We start from the raw sequence: 21,496 nt of genomic DNA on the forward strand, positions 1-21,496 counted from the left end.
TATTGCTTCCGCTAAAGAAAATAGAAATTAGCCTACCTAATGTCTGTGATTGTTGCTGAACATTTGCTAACGACATGTTTTAAGCATATTCACGCAGGCGTGACAGTATTAGTCAGCCAGTTTTACGACTAGTAATGCTCATGAAGTATTAATGCTAAGCACTAAAGTGCAACGTCTCCCTTACTTCCCGTTTAAACACTACTTCGTTTAATTTAATACCAATAAAAGCCGTACATACCAGCAACATGCTCTTCATCGATCCCGTGAGCTGTCGGTGTTGTTTTGGAGCCGATTGGAGCACGTCACGAAAGTGCTGCGTGTCAGCTTAACCAATGAAAAGTGTAGCAGCAACAGCACGCTGCGGCTGCACGCTTGTGCGTGCTGCGTAAGGATGCATTCACATCCGCTGGGAGATTTGGGAAATGTTAGTAAAAATCTAACAGTGTAATGTTTTCAGCGGGGTGGCAACAGGGGTGGCAAGGACTTCGTCTGGGGTGGCGATTGCCACCCCAACTAGCCCTATGTCTCCGCCACTGATCTCAACTTGACATTGTGTATCTGTTTTTGCTTGAACAGGAGTAGCAGATTTTAATGTGACAGGAAAGATTTAAAGGCAGGGTCTATGGGAAGCTGACATTTGATACGATAATCCAGCAATTTTGGATTCATACCTGTCATGATTCCTTGGACTTGTGATGAGGTATGTCTTATTACCACGAACTTAAAAGTCAAAATTAACATTACATACTAACATAACATTTTTTACATGACAGAACCAAGAACAGCTTCCACAGAAATGCAAATCTTAGACTTGATTTTGTGTTCCTAATATCATATGTATGATGCTGACATTTAAAGTCCAGCAGTCATGATGTATATTTTTATAAGCCAAAATATAGAAAAGGAGTTAGTATTTTACTACTTCCTTTTTATTTGAGCACGTGGTTAACACAAGAAGAAGACATTTTGAAGAATGTAGTATAGCAAACAGTTCTGGGGAACTTTTGACTACCATTGTATTCTAACACGGTAGTCAATAAATCTTTCTGATAAGCATTCTTCCATATCAGATCAAAGAAATGTATACAGATTTGGAACAACTCGAAGGTGAGTAAATGATGACAGAAATTTTATTTTTGGGTGAAGTATCCCTTTTGTTTTATAGACGATGGCTAACAAGTTGCTAAAAGTGACTAAAGACGTTGTCTGGTACATTAAACTCATCACACATTCATCCACAAAATATTTCTGTCATCACTGCAGCACTTTATAAATATCTCATTTGCTGGCACAAATTGTTGTCCATCGTTGAGTGGTTTGCTAACATGATCTGGCAATAAGAAGACCTTTCTGCACTAAGGGAGAGATTAGCAGTGCTGTAATATGCTCATTTGTGTTCTTCATTGCCTGTGAACGACAATAACAGGCCAGAGTCTTGAATGAAGATGGCAGAACTAATTGTGTTTGATGGCACGGCTGGCAAAAGAAGGGAAATGAGTGTTTGTGTATGAACACAAATAAGGTGTCCTGTCTCTGGCGCTTCTCTGATCCAAAAGAGGGAGAGAGAGGGGGGAGAAAGACAATTCATTAGAGGCTCAGATGTATGTGTGTGTAAATGCACAGACAGCATACACTAGCACTTTTCTTTTACATAATGACATGCTTATTATTGAACAATAACTTTTCTTCCAGGGGTGAGTAAGAATGTTGTTGCAGAGGCTTAATTCAAATATTTTCACCTTTGTGTTGCCTTACGCGGTTAGTTTCTAAAACAGCTGGTGAGTAACTTGATTTTCGACAAAGTCTGATCTTATTTACAGTTTGTGTATGTGTTTATTTTCGGTGTCTACAATTTTAAATGGAAGAAAATACCATTACTGTTTATAGTTCTGTTATAAATTTCCCAGGGGAAGGTCAAATACATGTAAGGATTTACCACTGAACATTGTTCACCCAGAAATTAAAATTCAGTCAGGATATTGTTTTCATTCACCCCTGACTGTCTGACTTTCTATAAAATACAAATAGCTGTTGGATATGCTGTCTTTGACAACTTGGATCGTCAAGCTCAAGGAAAAACATTGTAATTTGTTTGACTATGAAGAACAGAGCAGAATTAAAGTCAATATTTGCTTGGAATGTTCATACTCATATTCATTAATGCTCATGTTAGACGTGTAAACAAAATGCTTTCAGATGTGTTGCACCGGGTCTCACACCTTTAGTGCCAATTACCATTTGTGTCAGTTTGATGAAGAATGACATTGGACAGCATAGGGGAAGAATAGGTTCAGACTCAGACGTCACGCCCACGGACCGTTGGCAAAACGTCTGATGCAAAAGGCACACTTACCTGGAAACAACACGAAGCAGTCTGATCTAAGAAGTAAGCTTCCCTTTTTGTCGGTCTCTCAACGTTGTGTCGACCCGACAGATGGGGTTCGCCCTTGAAAACCAATCAACTCTGACTACAATAGAAGAGGCCTATGAAATTTGCCTAGTGAAATTTGCATGCCGGTATCCGCCACCGGATATCCGGCATAAAAGGAAGACGGCGTGCAGCATTCATTTACCTTTTGTTCTTCAGAGCCTTCGCTCATGACTACGAACAAAACAAATTCATCGAATTCTTCTTCTACATTGCCGGATCTAATACGTAGAGAAACGGATCGTCCCAACCTGCAGTGCCCTTCCCCTGGGCGCCTCGGCGGTTCCAGAGGTGTTAGAGATTTTTCTAAAAAGTCTGAGCATTCTGAGCATTCTCCTGCGCAGCATGTCCCGCTGTTCTCTTGGGTGCGGCACCCTCATTGAGGTGGGGGACGGACACGATAGCTGCATCTGGTGTCTGGGCGTCCAGCTTGCTGAAGCAGCTTTCGTTGACACATCTCATTCACACCCCGACTCGCTCTTCTGACCATTCCCCAACCGGCGGTAGCAAACTACCGGATCCTCAGGCACGCATTCGGAAACGATGCGTGACTAGGATGAGAAGTCACTCGCAGCATCGGAGGGAGACTTGCTGGCATCTGACCCTGAAGACTCTGAGCTTCCCCCCAAGGGGGATCGAGCTCAGGAGGAAGCAGAGGTGGAGATGTCAGCCCTGCTAACCCGGGCAGCCATGAGTATTGGGTTGCAGTGCAGAGCACTGCCTCCTCCCCATCACTCGCGGCTGGATACGTGGTTCCTGGGGTCGGGGCGCAATGCCAAACTGGGCCCACCCCCGGTGCCATTCTTCCCGGAGGTGGATGAGGAGCTGTGTAAGACGTGGAGCGCTCCCCTCATGGCTCGCTCCAGTCAAACCAGCTCCAGCTCCCTTACTTCCCTCGATGGTGGGTCAGCCAAAGGCTACGTCGATATCCCCCAGGTAAACATGCAATTGCGGTGCACCTGTGCCCGCAGACGGCTGCCACCTGGAGGAATCGGCCACACCTACCGTCCAAAGCGTGTAAGACTTTGGCATCACTGGTGTCGAAGGCTTATGCTGCAGTGGACCAGGCTGCCTCCTCTCTTCACGCCATGGGCATTCTCCAGGTCCACCAGGCCAAGGCGTTAAGAGAGCTCCACGATGTTAAAGCCGCCGAGGGTAAGGCCTCCGAGATCTCGCGCGAAGTCTGCTTTCCAGCAGCCCAGGACCCCTTCGACATCGGCTCCGGTCCCTGTGCCCCCAGCACAGGCGGCAACCCGGAAGCAGAAGTCGAGGGGAAAACCTCCATCCCGTCAGCAACCTTCTCGCAAGAAGTGACACTGATGGGAAGAACCCAGGGAGAACAACATGGGGCCTGACCTTCACAGCCACGTCTCTGATCGGTCGGTACAGGACGGTTCCTGCCTCGTCACCAAAGCCGTGCCATTTTCAGGGCCTGGCGCCCACTTACTCACAAAGAAAGTTTTTCCATTCTCCCCGGGTGTACTTTGCAGCCGATCCCATACTCGACTGGACTGTGCTCGGCAATCTGACCTCACGTCTTGGCGAGGTGGGAGGTCGAACACACACAACAGCAGCCACCACTCTCAAACCGACAGTGCGTGCAGCTGTTCTGCCAGGCAGGTAAGACCGCGGAGCCAACCTTCCCTCCGGGGTACCCCCCTCGAGACGTGGTTAGCTCCGCCAGCCGATGAACCACCCCCCGTGGGAATGGTAAAAAAGGCCGTCCCCGTTGTCCCCCTGTTCAGTCCCTGGGAGCTTGAGAGCTGCCCACACTGACTCGGTGGCTACTGAGGACGGTCAGTCTTGGCTACTCGATACAGTTCGCCAGGAACCCTCCCAAGTTCGGGGCATCCTCTCCACCTCTGTCAGAGGCAGGAAAGCCTCTATACTTCGGGCAGAGGTCGCCACCCTTCTGGCGAAACAGGCATCGAGTTCGTCCCTCAAGCCAAGATGTTCAGCACCTTCACAAGCTGCCGTTCAGGATGATCACGCAGAGGCACATCCTGACATGCATCAGGTGTCAGGATTGGTTCTTGGCAATCGACCTGAAGGACGCTTACTTTCATGTCTCGATCCTCCCTCAACACCGGCCGTTCCTACGTTTCGGCGATAACTTCCTGATCTACAGTACGAGACTAGAGGGAGAATATCTTTCACTAGCACTTTACAGTTGGATCGATTTATAGAGGGATACATTAGACATACTTGAAAATGGTACTCAAGTCAAATGGACAGCTTTTTAACTGTACAATTTGTATGGTAAAGAGGACTGTGTAGATTTCTGTTTTGTTATACCTCAGAAAAGAGCCGAATACAGTTTTGGAGCCATATTAGAGTCTGTGCATTTTTACCTTTGGGTGAACTGTTTCTTTAAGGGAAAGTGTTCAAGTTGATGCAGTTCACCATTGTTATATAGATTAGTCATATTCACATTATCTTCATAGTTTGAGCCAGCAGCTCTACACGAATACCGAAGAAATTGCACAAACTTAGACAATTTGCACTTACTGACGAGAACGATGACGATGGCAATCTGAAAGCTCCAAAATGTTGAGTGTTATAGTTGGCTGGCATCAGTCCATGTGGCATCGGCCCAAGTACACCGTGGTATTTTGGGAGCTTTGCTTTTATCAGTGCTGAAACACACTACAGGGCTTTTCGTGCAGCAGTGCTCGAGTGCTCTCATTAGTGTGTGGGAGCTGTCCATTAAACACTGCTGAAACCGTCCAAAAGAGCTGTTACATTCATACTGCAGAAATGGGAAGGTTTAAATTGAGGCACCTATTGTGTGCTGTAAGACCTACTGGCCATATACAATGGTTCAGTTTAAATGAATTGCTTGTCTGACTGTGTTTGGTGGGCATGTGATTTTTACTTCAACCCTAATGAGTGGCCTATAGACAGTTTCAAAGTAACAACGAAAACAAAGATTCCTGCGCATGCACGCTTTTATGGCCCAAATTTAACATGCGGTACACATAAGCAAAGAATAGACTCCCTGTTGATTATTTCTGTGAACAAACAAAAGAAATTGCAAATAAATTACACTAGCTAGCAAATTAAAAGTATGTCTAGACAATAGGCAAGCATTTTAGGTTACCAGAAGTAGAATCATTGCTTCAGCATAATTAAATGTGATAAAGTTACACAATCCCATTTAACAAATTTGTTTATTTCATACAATTATCTCACTAATATAAATGAATATTAATAGTTTTATCGTTTGCCAGACTGATCAACAAACCAGGCCTGTGTGTCTAATGTAGCCATCTATACCCCTATCTCAGGGTGCATGATAAAGTATCTTGTTGTCTCTAAAGTCAATAGTTTGGGATAATATTAATTGTCCATCTAATAATAATACAATAATCCCCAAGAAGCAGTGCCTATAAACCCCTAAACTGTTATATAATGCACTGTAACCCACTGCCTCGGGGGGCTTATTGCTTTTATAAAACAGTTAATCCATATGCGTAGTAAGGTTTCATAAAATAATGTGAATAAAATTATATTGTCTAGACAATAGGCTATAATTTTAATATCTATTTATTTAGCCATTACAGCTTATATATAAATATATATTATATATTTTATAACGTCTTAGAACTCAATCAGAATCAAGGACCAGAACTGTTCGTTTTATAATGCAAAATATACGTTCAGTTTTCATGACAATCTATGTGTTTTAACTGAATGCAAAGCCTTAAACATACTTTTCCAGATAATTACCCTGGCTGAGACTTTGTTATAACTGCTTTCACCAAGATATTGACATGTTTTAGTCAGAGCTCAAAATGTTCATGATGCTGTTAAATGGGCCCTGAACCAAATCCAGCCAAACAAGAACAGAAATGAACAATACGCTCACACACAAATGCGTCGCTCTCGCTCAGGGCATGCACTGCTGCATATGCACTTAGTTGTCATGGCAACAACACTTTAATGAAGAGATGACTATTCTGAAATCATATCAAACCTTTTTCCATTTCTAAGAGTGACTAATTTCAGTGGAGAGATGGCTACTTGTCATGGTTTCATTAGCCTCATGTAAGGTCATTAAAGGTCTTTCTAATGACTAGCGGGAGAAGAGGTCTGACACCAGACCAAATAGCCTAACCTCACACAACGACATATGTATGTGTCAACTGGAAACAAACACACAGACTCCGTTCTCATAGGTGGATATGCACTCTTTCCTGATTTTGTCTGTATCACACACACACATCAGTGTACTGCTTCTTTGCTGGACGATACAGCGACTCCCATTTGGCAGACTTCACGGCTTGGTGCTCACAGGACTGATGTGCCTATTTGCCACAACGCTGGAGTGTGAAGCACTGTGTTGAACTGAGATCAGTCCCAACACACGGACTGTATTTGTGTGTAAATGCTAGCTTAGTATGCATGCGTTAAAAACTTTTATTATATAGAGTAAATAGGTTATTATAGCATAGTATGATGAAAAACCTGACTGATCTGTAGAGATCACAAGATGACATGACCAGGTAGCAACAGAACTCAGATTTTATGCAATCATTCATTCAAGAAATTTTAAACATTACTGTTCTCAAGATGTTAGAATGGTTTCACCTGATCAGGTCGAGATTTTGAATGTTTGTGCTGTGTGTATTACACAAAATTAACGATTCATAAGAAAGAATAAGGCTCTTAAACCAGACGTTCTAATCCTTTCTGACTCCAAGGCCCCGCATTCTATTCAACAATATTCAAAGGTCCCTCCCACTCACAAAACAGTTCTACCCAATAAAATGTTTTAGACCTTGACATTAACTAAAACTAAATATCTCCAAATTTCTCCAAATATCTTGTTTGTTAAAGTATTTTAGTGCACATTTTCCAGATTTTTTAAATATTTGTCATCTTGAGGAACCCTTGAAGGTCAGGTGCCCCCCCTTTATACCACTGTCCTACTTATAAGCTTGCACACATTCATATTAACTAGCAACCTTGTAGAGTAAATGAGATTGTGTTGGATGCTGTTGGTAAGAATGTATCATTCTCAGGACCCTCCAAATGTGAAAAAAAATTACCTAAAACATTTACTCCACAAACACTAAAAGGGCTGGGGAATGACTGGGGTTCATATTGTACTGAAATCTGCTCGACGCACAGCTTGCGAGTCTCCTGGGTAATCTTTCTACTGGTGGTTTGCTAAGCTGAAGACTTTGACATTATAGCTTATGTAACAGTGAGCGATTGCTTTGGCACCTCGAAACGGTGTGGAGCTTTTTGTAGGACCAGCGAGGAATATGATTTGGAAAGCCATTTTAAACTTCATTTTCCCTATAGACGAGTGTGTCAGTAAACACCTTATCTCCACTTTGTCTTCATAACTGTGAGTGGATAGAGGTACATTCACATGAAGACTAACAACAATTATATCTCAACCTTTTTCAGCCTTTGGTTTTCAGCCTTGATTCTTTTAGAAATGGCTCAAATGTTTTATTTCTGATGAGAACATCCACATCTCTTCAACCAACCAGCATTTCAACACACCAGCAAAATGTTTAATAAATGAACATGAAGAAACTATATTAGACTATTTTATTCTCTTTACTGTATTTGAACATATCGTAAAACAAAATAAACACTTGGGTTTCATTGATATGTAACTTAATAGGCCTACCTCTTTCATCCCATTATATTTCTTTAATCAAATCAATAAGCTCATGTATTGACACACAGCAAATTCACTGGAGTTAAATTTATGGTGTACATTTATTGGTGTTGCCCAGTGTTAAACCCGGAGTACATTTGAATCTTCAAGTGTAAAACTGCATCTAAAAAAGGAGTTAATTTGCAAAGTAAAACTTTTAACTCTGTAAGCAGTGCATTTCCCACAATCCTCAACGGCTCTTCAATTGGAAAACCACGTGGAGAAGAGTCCGCAGTTCAAAGGTAGCTACGTTCGGATAATCTTTTAATAAATTGTGTGATAAACAAAATAGAATATATGGTGTGTAATTCTGTTTATTAAAACAAAAACGTTTGTTTTAAAGGTTTTTGTAAAGAAGCTGACTGAATTCTGAGCACCACGTGCAGAAGGTAAGACAAATGAATTAACATTAGCTTCAAACATTGCATAATATAAAAAGTTACCCGTATTTTATTATTTTTTGATAAACTTTATGTTGCAAATGCATTAGTATTACATTAGTGGTTTTACACATTGCGTACATTTCCGAAAGACCTTTAGAGGTTAATAAATGACGTTGTATATGTTTTATCAACCCCATGCACTGTTTTAATTCTACACTTTTATTCTCATACTGCTTGTTTTGTAAATGTATTAAAGTAGCAACGCTGTTCCTTCTTTGCGATATTTGTTTGAAAAGACTTGAGTTAAGTCCCTCTGACTAGCGGCGCTTGCAAATTGATGCATCCGCATAATATAAGCTCTTTCAACGTTATGCAAACAGGAAAGCATAGTGAATCTGCACGCGTGGATTATTACCTTGCATAACTTGGATATAAATATGCATTTTATTATTTTCGTTAAACTAACGTTTTATGTTGTGAATGCATGATTCATGCATAGGCCACCATTGGTTGCAAACTTTGCGAAATATTGATACGTTGATACGGGTTTAATTGTTTAATTCGCAACGTGAGTTTTGTAATGGTATAAAAATAAACTATGCGTGTGGTTAGAAACGTGCCTTCCTTTTCATGTATTTGGTCAAAAACGCGCCGTCTCGAGATGATAACAGATATGTTTTTCATGCAGAATACCTCAGTTTAAGTTTCATTTTTTAAAATATTTATTCAAAATGTATTTCTACAGTATCCACTTTATTGAAATTAAAAATCTTTTTCAACCGTAAAAATAGCGCGGTTCATGGTACACAAATTGGTTAAGTTTCGTTCTCTGCAATTAGTCCCGCCTCCTTAGCACACGTCGCTTTATAATTGGTGTACTTCTATGGAAACTGATCCTGCTGTGAGGCAATCAACAGTGTAACTTTGAAAGTGAAACTATTTCAAACTATTTTAAGCATTGTTACATTTTTATTACATGTTTTTTTTTCAATAGTAACAATGCTGTTCAGTGCACTGTATGGAGGTAAAAAGGAACTAATAAAAGTAGATGGAGGAGATTACACCAGTTTAATGACTCATGGTATGTAATTTAAATAAAATAAAATTGTCATACTCTTGGTTATTGAAAATGTGTGCGTTTTATCAGTTGCTGTGTTAACCATAGTTAAGAAGAAATTTTCAATAAGTGACAAAGGTCTTATATTACAAGACGACACTGGTGTGGAGGGAGATGAAGATGTATTCACTGACTTGCTGGAGGAGAGATCACATGATATCCTATGGAGAGTTGTTGACAAAGATTCAGGCAGGTGTCTGTGATATACGAACATGCAAATGGATTTAAGGAAATCACTTTTGTATATATGTTTAAAGTTTATATTAATTTTGTTTCCAGAATGCGCAGTCCTTGATTCTTCCTGTAGCCCACAAACTGACACTCTTTCAGTGTTGTCTGAGACGGATGACAGTGCTGGACCAAGCTCCAAGAGACATTGTCTTGGTGGAGATTTTGATGCAAAACAGGTGAAAATGTACTAGCTGGATTGTATAGCAGTTATTGACTTTGTTAAAATATGAGCACATTGCAGAACACAATGTTTGTCATTATAGTATGTTAGAGACATTGTAGAGGAAAAGGCAGGAGGACCTGCGATTTTGGCTGAATATAGAGATCATGGAAAACTCACAGACTCAACAAGGCGACACTTAACATTGTTGTTGCGCACATTACCGACAAAGAAGGGTAAGCACAGTTTCATAAATCATACTTAGTAGATCAATTCATGTTTGAATATTGTTATTGTTCTTTTCAAAGCCATGTCCCTTCTAAAGAAACAAAGACTCGTTGTGCTTTGGGAATTGTAACACTGTTCCCATCCCTTAAGGATCCATACTCAAGAACTGGATATGTAAGTACTTGTATTCATTGTTAAGACTAGTAAAAAGGTTTATTTGATCTTCAATTTTGTTTGTTTTTATATAAAGGAGCATTTTTATGACCCTAAGAGCAACCAAGGATACATATCTTGGCGATTCAAAACAGTTTCTCGGCAAAGCGAACACCACGCCGGACACCACAGTAAGAAGGATGCTAGGTCAAGCGGAACTTCAGACATTGAGGGCAGTGGAGGACCAACCGCTCATAGAGAAACCTGCAACCATTTGGAACTGCAGTTGGCGGGTGACCAATGCAAAGAAGCGATATATTTCATGAATCATTGTGCAGAGAAGGACCTGATTCTTGACAAGATTCAAGCACAGACAGCTCCTTATTCATGATGCAGCGAAGTCCAATATAGTGCTTTCAGTTTTTCCCAGATTTCTCGACACTAAGAGATTGGTAAGATACAGTTGATGAGGCCAAACGAGAGGAGAAAATTTAGCTCATGTGAAAAACTGTGGTGTCTAGGATCTGTATTGTTCAGTAATGTGAATTCATATTTGTTGCAGATACTTCAAGATTTTGACATCCAATTTGGAACAGAAACAGCCTCCAGACTTCTTGAACAATGGGATAGTCTAAAGCCAAAGATCATTGCAGAAGCAACAACGCTTACTTCGACATTGCATCTGAACAGCCCGCTTTCAGATGCCCAGGGTAACAGACAAGACGAGGATTCACTTTCTGCCTTTGATGAACTTTTTAAAGCATACTTTGTCTTTAGCGTGTCTTTAAGTGCAATGTATTCATTCATCCAGACAACTATCTACAAGATAGATCTTGGTATAGTATGTGAAACCCCTAGGGTTAAGGACCTACGAGCTTAACTTTTAAACTAGATTAAAAAGTTTCGCTTCTTTGTTTGCAAACTGGCACATTCTAAAATTTATATTGCAATAATCGTACATATATACTGTTTATTTACTGATTCTTGCACTTATTCCTGATGTCAGAAAACAGAGAAGTTATGCTTTCAAATGTTTTGAATGGAACATTGCAATGTGTTGAATACATGTCTTGAATTTCTGAAATGATCCATGTTCTTTAAAACAAACTTTAAAAAATTCATATATCAGGAATAAAAAAAACATTTCTATATATCTTTGTTTCATCATTGTGTATATATTAGTCAGAAAATTTCATACATTTTAATTAATTAAAATTAATAATTCATATGTAGTCATTCATATTAACACTTTGCTGGTGTCTATTTAATCTAACAAGGGTGTACATTTTAACACTAGTGGGAAAATATAACACTGTGGCAGGATATACATATACTTCTGTTGGGTGTACAAATAAACTCTGTCGGTGTACAAATCTATTCTGAAAGTAATGTACATATTTAACACTTTCAAAAATGTTACTTTAACTCCAAAACGGAGGGAGTCATATGTACATTTTTTGAGTGTTGAATTTGACTCAATTTGAGTAAAATGTACACTGCTGTTTTTGCTGTGCATGTTTGGAAGAAATGTCTAAAGATCAAAACTTCTTCTGAAAACATTTTCTCCCTATTCACTTTTTCTTTGGTTTGGTTTTATGAAGGATGACTGTGAGTTCGCTGAGAGGCAAAATAAACTTTCAAATCAACAGCAGATTTGCCTTTATCTGAAAGGCCCTTGAGTTTTGGTTGGATTTAGGCGTGGGATTTCTCAAGGCCAGTTCTTTAAAAACCTCAATTAAAATCCTATATTTAAGAGCCAACAAAGGAATGACAGTACTATCTTAGCACAAAGCCTGGATTACCGCTCAGTCTGCTGCTCCTCAGCAGCTGCAAAGAAGAAAAGGCCAAGTTTTTTGGTTAAACTTTTGCTGGATTTCCCCATCGCCTGTTTCACCTAATGTTGAAAGTTTTCTCAAAAAGAGATAACGATTACAACTAGAATTTCTTTTCCCAGGGGTATAATCTAATTGTTTATTTGTACTGTTGTTGTATGACATCTCTGCTGATGAATTCCCGGTGAACAGCACACAGGCTTTCAAAATCATATAGCTGAGGGAATTAATCAGAGCTCACCGTAAGAGCTTTCAGACATTTACTCAACTTAACTACTTAACTCCTCACCCTTCACATACTAAAGCTATGATGCTTGTTCTCCCTCGTGTTTAACTATTCTGAAGTAACTGCCATAGAGAATATCTGCAGTGCTGAAAAAACTGTCGGGGTAATGCACGGTTTTTGATTGGGACATATACATTAACCCTGTGATGCAATAATTATCACAAAGAGAAAGAAATCATTACAAAAAAGGGTTTCAAAAAGCCGCTTTCCCACCAGATAGTTTTAGGAACGAAGATCTGGAACCAGTAGAGAACGTTTTTTTTGCAATCTTCGTTTTCCCTCAGGCCATTTTCCCAGTTGCAATCACGCCAGCATTTGGAACCCAAAGGTGATGTAAGCCGGCCAACAGTGCAGCATTTTAAAACATTAAAAAAAACTGAAGGATGCTACCATCTGAGTTGTGTTTTTGTCAGAGAAACAAAATCTTCTACAAAAATAAAGTGCTACAGACGCAAATAAACCCAATGCGCAAACATAGACGACGGGTAAATGCTGCTAACATTAGCTTTCTGTATGTTTATGTCAAATGTAATTTTCCAAAATATAACCTATTTATAGTGACGGTACTATTCTACAACAAACAACATAAATAAATATTACTGCACACATGTACGCTTTTCTGGCCCAAAATTACATTCCGGTAATTACAATCACAAATTACAATCACAAAAAATAGAGTTTCGGATAATAAGTGCATAGGTAAATTACAATAGCTTGCAAGTTAAAACTATGTGTAGCTAGCATTATTTTGGGTTACCAGTAGAAGAACGGTCACTTAATTGCGACAAAGATTATGTGATATATTAATATACACAATTAAATTCAACAAATTGTTTATTTAATACAATTAAATACAATTATACAAGAAATATCAATATAACTTAAAATAAATTAAAATAAAATAGAAATAGTTTTATTATTAGCCACTAGCCAGACCGATCGACAGACTGGAAGTTAACTTCGGGCCAGGCCAATGAGAACCCCTTTATGAAACCTTTCTGTACAAATTCAGATAAACAATTTGGCGGTACAGAACAAAGCAGTTTATTAGAGAGTTACAGAATACAATGTCAAGACAATCACAATGACTGCCTGTTTTGGTTTTCTTTCGCATTAATATTTTGTAAATATGAGTGGATTGTTAGTACTTGATCCCTGTTACCAGGTCTGTAAAAAAGATAAATTATGATGGTCTTTACAAATCAACACACATTTACATTTACATTTAGTCATTTGGCAGACGCTTTTATCCAAAGTGACTTACAGTGCACTTTTCACAGGGACAATAACCCTGGAGCAACATGGAGTAAAGTGTCTTGCTCAAGGACACACTGGTGGTGGCTGCTGGGATCGAACCAGCAACCTTTTGCCTTAGTAGTTCAGTGGTTTAACCCACTAGACCACCATCTCCAACACACCATAAATGGGTAGCAGTACTTTTCAAAGTAACACTCCTTTAAGGTGTTCGTAACAGTGCCAGCCACTCCAGGCACTGGAGTTCTTATAATTAGGTTAAGAAATACTTCCATATCGGCTGCTTTTGTAAGAGAGTAAATCTTACAAATGTGTATTTAAAGAGACCAGTTAGCCAAGGTCATCTATCATTTTCGCAACAGTTATTTGTCAGTATTACCAATCAGGTTGTGTGTACACCGCTCGGGCCCTACGCAGTTCAATAACATCTATTATATGGCTAGCAGAGAGGCTGTATCCTTCAGCTAGTGCATGCTGCTGGCAACTGTGACCAAAACTAATGTTATTAGCTTGGAGGTGATTGATTTGCTAAGAAGAGATCTTTCATTTCACCCATCACAGGGCTGATGAAAACCATGATGAAAACCAAGAGCTGATTTGAAGGACAAGTAGTAGAGCAGAACTCGGGTGGCAAAATGTTGTTGGATTTGTGTGCTTAGATTGAGTCTCCAAACTTTAAGACTGCAAGTCATTCAACTAGAATGACAACATTTTGTGTGCTTGTTCTCAAGGTCCATTTAAAATACATACGCTGAGAAGGACACTGTATTGACATTGAGCTCCTGCTATTAAACTGTCCACTACCAACCTTTTCTTAATGGTGATGGACAGACCATTGAGTTTGTGTTGCTCAGTATGCGTTCAGGCACACGTGGCCTTCCCTCTTGTCTTTCACCAGCGGGCGATAATGATAAAGCCCCTTATGTGTGTTCATTAAGAGAACACTCGGCAGGCACAAAGTGACACTTTCCCTCCACGTTTCTAAAAACTGAACTCAAAGCTCCATGCTTGAAAGAAGTAAGCACACCCTTAATTTGAGTTTTGGTTTTGGAATTGCATGACCCCTGATGTACTGATGCCTATGGGGATTCCAGAATAATTTGCCCGGTATAAACACACACACACACACTTTGCCTTGGCCTTAATTAACAGAGGAGGCAGAGCATGTTCAAGAAGCAGAACAGCAGAGACCTTGAGGAGAATAAAGAGAGAATTAATTAACATTTAGAAGGGTGTATAGAAAAGGTAGCCTATCGGCATTGGTCCAAATTAGACAATATCAGTTGGATTCAAAATGTTTTGACTGTACAACTTGTCTCTGAAAATTGACAGCAGTTGGTTTGGTCAGGAATATTAAGATTCTACAAGGTATGTGAACATGTGTCATCGACATTATCATCTTAAGCCATATTCGGATGGTAATTGTCTCTCTGTGAGGACGTCTGTAAAAATGAATTTGAAAGAGAGTTTGTAATCCTGCAAACCTGGAAAATGCACTTCTCACGTGCTCAGTCACATGACAATTTGCATAATTTTATAGTCAAAATCTGTATTTTTTAATGCCATTATCGCATGTTTTCATGCGTCTTGTCTCCATTCTGTTCTTATCATCTGCCTCTCTGTGTAGTGAAATAGTTAGCTATAATTTATGTGAACTTGTTTGTGTATAGGCTATGTTGTGTGTGCTCGCGTGATGCATCTACGCGATCACGTTAACATCCATTTTCCAGGGCCGGATTAAGAACACATTGGGCCCTGCATGGGGCAATTGCAAACCCAAGGGACCCCCTTTATTTTATTGCCATGCCACAGTGTCTTCTACATTGTTTATTACAATTATTATGTACGGTATATGTATTTGATTTGACTGCAAACAAGACTTTGAGGAGCAGTGCTCTTCTCTCCCTCGCATTTGTTATGCGATCAGATGTGCTGTATGATGTCAGAGCAGGCACTGGACTATTACTGTCGTTTTCATCTAAAGGGTTAAAGTAAACATTCATAATACCCTTGCTTTCTAACTGGTTGTTTATAAGAACAATAACCTACTGCTGCTGCTTATTCAACTTTAACATGTAAAGCACATTGATCTGCGATGGTGGGTGATGCTAAATGTGTTTTGCCGCTGCACTCGGGAATTTCCTCAGGCATTGATGTTTTGTCCAAAAGGAACAGAAGTAGTTATTTTTGGAAAATAGTTGTAAGATTAGCCTCAGGTTTTTCCCTTTCAACTTTATTTCTCCTTTTTGCGCAACACTATCACTTTTTTGAAAACCATGAATAGGCCTACTTCATATTCTCGACATGCAAAGGCATAGCACAAATGGACGCTTCGTGATGGTGCAAATTGTTAAAGAGTAAGTAACATTAGATCATGAAAATTACATTTCATGAAGTCTGCTATGTTGCTGTGTTTGCAAGTAAGCAGCCTGCCAAGTTGTAAGTCCGAAGGTGAATGAATGACGAAGTTAGTGTCATGTAAAAAATGGAGTCGACTCTGAATCATGCAAATGTGACGTGACCTAGTCTGAGTCTCTAACCGCTGCATATCTGACCGCCACCTTCATTTTGCTGGGACTGGCGCGAAACTTCACTCTCCTCCCTTAAACGCTGTCGCTCGTTCTTGATGCGTCTCATTAGAACCTATGTTCTACGTTGTGAATCTAAGTCTGGGTCATTTAAACTACCAAAGGAAGAACTTCTGAGGAAACAATGGTTACAAAGGAGTATAACCTCAGGGTTTTAATGTGGGTGCATCATTTCATCAAAGATCACTTCAATAATCTTGGAGCGTTCACTGCAGGATATGTCAAACGAATATCGTTGAAAGAGGGGGCAATAGCAATGTTATTTGGACCTGTTTTCTCCATCGAATAACAACTTGTAAGTGTGACTATTTATTTTTGTCATAACTTAAAGAAATAGTTGTGTATCTTATGTCTGTGTTTAGCTAATGCATATAAGGCTAACGTTAACATGTCCCATTATTTCTGGGGTATTACAGTTTGTTTATCTAGCTATGAACTCAGCTAATTTAAATGTTCAATCTATTATCGTCTATCTATTATCTACTATCGTCTTTGGATGTTTCTTCATCAGACTCGGGCTCAAAGTGGTAAGGTAAAATCCCTGCCATCTCTATCTATACACTGTATATAATATCCAACCATCTGTAAACCGTAATCCAGTAATGATTGTGTGCAATCCATTTGCGACACATGATGTACGCGTTTGACCAATCACAGCAGACCCGCTGTAATGATGATAGGCGTTGCGTTTGTGGCACATGCTGAAATTCGTTTGACCAATCACAACAGAGTACACCATCTGACCAATTACATGGCACTAGGCTAGCGGATAGGAGGGGATTAGACAGATGAATCGCAGAACGAATCATTTGAGTGTCAGTCAAGAAGTAAGGTAAGAATAACTACCTATTAGTACGACACAATAGTGTCTTCTATATACATAAACTTGTTGTTTGACAGTCCATAAACCAAAGACAGACCTTAAAAATCATATGTTACTTACTCTTTAAGCGATTTTGATAAGATAGTGAATTATATCAGTCAGGAACATTTTCCAATAATAATCAACCACCTGTATGAGGTAAGGACAGCTCCCACTTCGTCCTGCCAATCAAGGTCCCCCTCCTTCCGCGGGACATGGGGCGTCGGCTCGACCTAGCCCTTATGTTGATCTAGCCCTGGCTCATTCGTATTAAACTATAATCTGGTCATTATACAGACACACAGCCATATATTTCATATATCATTTGAAGCTGTAAAGTGTCACATTGTTTTACGTAGATCCACGATAACCACAACACAATGTCCTTTTGTAAAATAAGGAAAGCCGAAAGGATGCACTTTCTGCAGTCTGTGAACTGTTTTTCTGTTCGCAGAAGCGCTGCAGGTGTTTGTGATAAAACGTTATGTGAGTCATGTTGTGCTTTTTCTGCTGCCTTTTACGATATTTTCAATGCATCAGACACTATAATCCCTGAACCTTCAAAAGAGCAACACAATGCGGTGCTTTTAAGTGGTCAGAGCGGATTTACAAAACATATTTTGGATATAACACCTGTTCTAAACGCAGAGATGTGGAATTGGACGGCAATTAAATTACAGCACGACCTTGGACACAGTAGGTAATTTGGCCGGGGATTTTTCCACGGGTGGTGGACAAAAACACAGACATCTGGATTCGGACGACAATAAAATCATCAATTACGGAGGTAAAAAACATCTTACGTCCCTGTTAGAAACAATTCTTCAAAAAAAGAACAAGAAAGAGTTCATATTAAATGTAATATCACCACATGCAGTCTAAATGCTCCCACATTTGTGGTTACAGTCTCATTCATCATTCAGCAGTTCACTTATTGCCAGTTGAATTTCAATGAGTTTTCCAGTCATTTGTAATTCCTTCGGGTTTTTTTTATTACAATTTGCTATTGAATATTATATATATTATAGGACGTTTTTACTGATTTGTGATCTGAAACACACTTTAAAAACTTATGACAAGTTTGAATAATGAAGAGTATATAGCCAAACTTTTTCCAGAACAGGACCTTAACTATTAATCAACCATCGTTTTACTTCACACTTTTTTATCATAAAGTATTATCACTGTGGTTAATTTCCATAAACGGAAAGTGGCAATATGATATTTACACAAGGATTTCCAAGACCTGAAGCCAATGCTGTGACATTTATGCAATGGTTAAAAGGATTTTAAATAACCATTTTTAAACCTTTGTCCTAAAAAAGTTTGTGTACACGTTAACAGTTATCATTAGTATATGATCAAGACCGCGCACACACTTGCAGTCTCTTCTGTTTTCTATGAGTGAGGCAGACTGTGAAAAGGCGGCTAGCGCGCGCGTGTGTGCGCGTAGTTCTCGCAGGCGGGGATGAAAAAGGCGGCAAGCGCGTGAAGGAGGATAAGAAATACACTCCCGCACCAGTCTTGCAGTCGACCGGTGGCATTTAGCGGGCAATCATCGGTGTTTCTCCGCGACCGTTTCTCTCTCTGTAATTTAGCAGCGGAGGCGCATTAATCCTCCGAAGATCAACTCAAAAAGATTAAATCTCGCCTCTCTCTGGGATTTTGCCGCATTTCTGCCGTTTTCCCCTCAGCATCTTCTCTTCTGCGTGTCTCACCAGCAGTCTCTCTTCATAAACTGACCGTCTCTCTCTGTATGTGGTAATTTATCACCATGACCACAGCAAAGGAATCAAATACATCGACCAAATCAGCTCATCAGCAGGAACAGGTACTGGAGTCATTTATTTTTTAAATCAACACATAACAAAATGTTGCAATATTGATCGATACTTTATATTGATAAAATTGTTTATAAAACTTACCCAAAAGCACTTTAAATGTCGCATTACTGAAATGTTTTCATAAGCACCAGCAATAAGACCACAATACTTGTAATTAATCCATGATATTTGTTTTATCAGTGATGATTAAGTGCACCTACTAGTGCATTAATAGTAGTTGAAAGTTATCTGCCAGCAATAAATTAAGGTATATTAATAAAAGCTTTTGCTGTATATTATATTTAGAAATAGCCACAATTGTTGCAATATTTGTTAACTATATTTGTTAGATGATAAATTAGAATAAGTTTTCATATGAAAATTTTCTTATATTTGTATTATTGTTTCAGAACTTCTTGTCATATGAAACAATGTACATAATAATAATACAAATATTTTAGTTGACCAACTGTGTAACTGTTTTTATTATCAAAATTTCCAAACACATTAGGTATATTCTTGGCAATGGTTAACTCTTTCTTTGCCCTTGTGAACAAGAAAGTGTAAATCTCCTTACATGTCTCGACTGACTTGACCGAAGCTACTGAAATCTCTGTCCTTGATTTCAATGGAGAGGAGCAGTGGAAGTAGGTACAGAAACAGCCACAGGCAATACTGACAGGAACAAAGTGAAGTCCAAAAAAAGCAATGTGAAAGGTGGGTGCTCCCACAAGAGACGGCAGCGAGAGGGCATGTGAACACGTCAAGTGTAGGCAAACTTTGACAGTGAAAAGCAGAGACCTTCTGTTCACTCCACATCATCCACACATCTAAATGCAATAATTAATTCAATCGGAAAGATTTGCAAGAGGATACATTAACATGCAGCATTACATTTTTGTGAGACTCTGTGGAGCTGATGCAGCTGCCCTACACATTTCTGCCAAATATTTAAATATTCAATACTAAGGCTTTATAGGACGTATTTGAGCATGCCCACATACATTGCTTTAACATGCTGACACAGTAATGTCTTTTCTTTGTTCTCTGAGTAAAGGGGTGTTTACTTTGACAGCGATTAAGTGGTGGGAGGTCACCTAGCTGCTGTAGAGCTCTACCACAGGGACAGTTGACAGCGCCGTCACTTACCCATTTTAGCTACTTGCATTAATTGACACCTGCAATGTAATGGCTTGAAAACTAGACAGTGACATATTCGAGGCATAAATTATAATGGTTTGAGAAAAAAAGGGTTGTGTCGGGGTCAGTGTTTTACCTTAAAACATTTTCATATAACTGTAGTATTTCTAAACCTGCATACTCCATAATGTAAAAAGTCTGTCCTTAGTTTCTTTTTTCTAGTGCTTCTGCATATTTCTATGATTTTTTTGTCATATTAAAAATGTAACAGCGTTAGAGCAGCAAAAACTTGTCTGACAAAACATAACATGTTTGCTAAAACCAGCCTGGCACTCGACAGTAGAAGTTGACTCATTGCGCTCCGATTCGCAGGAGAGAGGGTTTTGCTTACCTCCACATGATCGACAACGCACAACAATGTTCTTGCCTTTGACAGAAATAAACTCAAAGAATGATAATATATTCAGCTACAGAATGCATACTCTTCTCTCTCCATGCTGAGTTTGTTTTCGAGTTTTTGTTATTGCCCAACACTTGTTCCCAGCTATTATTCCAAAACCTTTTTTTCTGGAAATAATCTGGTATCATCACTTTTGAAATATTATTTTCAGTCATACGCCTCAAGGTAGTGCTAAGTAGAAGGTTAACGTTTACATTGTGAAGACTTGCTGTAAAATCCAAGTGCCAACTCGAGAAATTATCTATTAGCAGGAATAAGTCTTGCTGTAAACCTGTTGTCACATTTTCCTTCTGTTTTTAACTCTGCTCAACCTTCTGTCATTGCAAGGAGGAAAATAATTTGATGTTTAATATAAATATGTGTAGTTGACTTGACTGCAGGCTTGTCTGATTTAAATTTCAATAATTACAGACAGAAACATGACAGTAACTAAAAGACCATTATGCATGTTTTCATTGTAATGCTGTAATGTCAGATATTAAAATGATAATTGTATGGGCAATGGTTGGTTTTATCAAATCACATGATTTCCTAATAATACAGTAGTGTAGGCATATTGCAGCTGCTTGAGGTCATGAGCAATCCACTTCTATAACATAATTTTAAGCAGATGTGTTGGAACGGAAGGCAAAAAATGATAATAAACATGTAATTGAACAGACTAATGGATAGATTTATTGTATAATCTTTGTGATACACCTGCACATAATGCCTTTGAGAGGTTGTACGCACTAACAGAGGCTCTCTATGTGAACACAAACAAATATTTAAATTACACATCTGCAGAAGTGTCATTCAAATGATGGATTCAATTATCCAGTGTTCTATGCCAGATTGCAGTGATCTATACGCTGGGAACAGGCACACACTTCTT

At 39.3% G+C, this 21,496-nt stretch overlaps 1 protein-coding gene and 1 long non-coding RNA gene across 4 annotated transcripts in view; both read left to right on the forward strand.

Annotated features, from left to right (window-relative positions):
* Positions 1-21,496, forward strand: part of dpp6a (dipeptidyl-peptidase 6a) — a 246,464-nt gene that overhangs the window by 111,386 nt on the left and 113,582 nt on the right. The window contains exons 1-5 of one of the 3 annotated variants that reach the window (XM_056738231.1): positions 8,176-8,347; positions 8,449-8,494; positions 9,483-9,569; positions 9,699-9,794; positions 9,885-10,012. The exons of 1 other annotated variant lie outside the window; for it this stretch is intronic. In XM_056738231.1, the coding sequence (XP_056594209.1) occupies positions 9,488-9,569; positions 9,699-9,794; positions 9,885-10,012 (306 nt within the window). In that variant the 5' untranslated portion in view covers positions 8,176-8,347; positions 8,449-8,494; positions 9,483-9,487. Of the gene's footprint in view, positions 1-8,175; positions 8,348-8,448; positions 8,495-9,482; positions 9,570-9,698; positions 9,795-9,884; positions 10,013-18,676; positions 19,031-21,496 lie in introns of those variants that run through there. One more of the 3 variants, XM_056738232.1, reaches the window with a different exon arrangement.
* On the forward strand, positions 10,042-11,401 carry LOC130413199 (uncharacterized). Its single transcript, XR_008905463.1, has 4 exons — positions 10,042-10,232; positions 10,305-10,398; positions 10,475-10,829; positions 10,940-11,401. It is a non-coding gene; the product is annotated as an uncharacterized LOC130413199 (long non-coding RNA).

This window comes from Triplophysa dalaica, chromosome 23, assembly GCF_015846415.1.
Source record: "Triplophysa dalaica isolate WHDGS20190420 chromosome 23, ASM1584641v1, whole genome shotgun sequence".
In the NCBI taxonomy this organism is placed as follows: domain Eukaryota; kingdom Metazoa; phylum Chordata; class Actinopteri; order Cypriniformes; family Nemacheilidae; genus Triplophysa; species Triplophysa dalaica.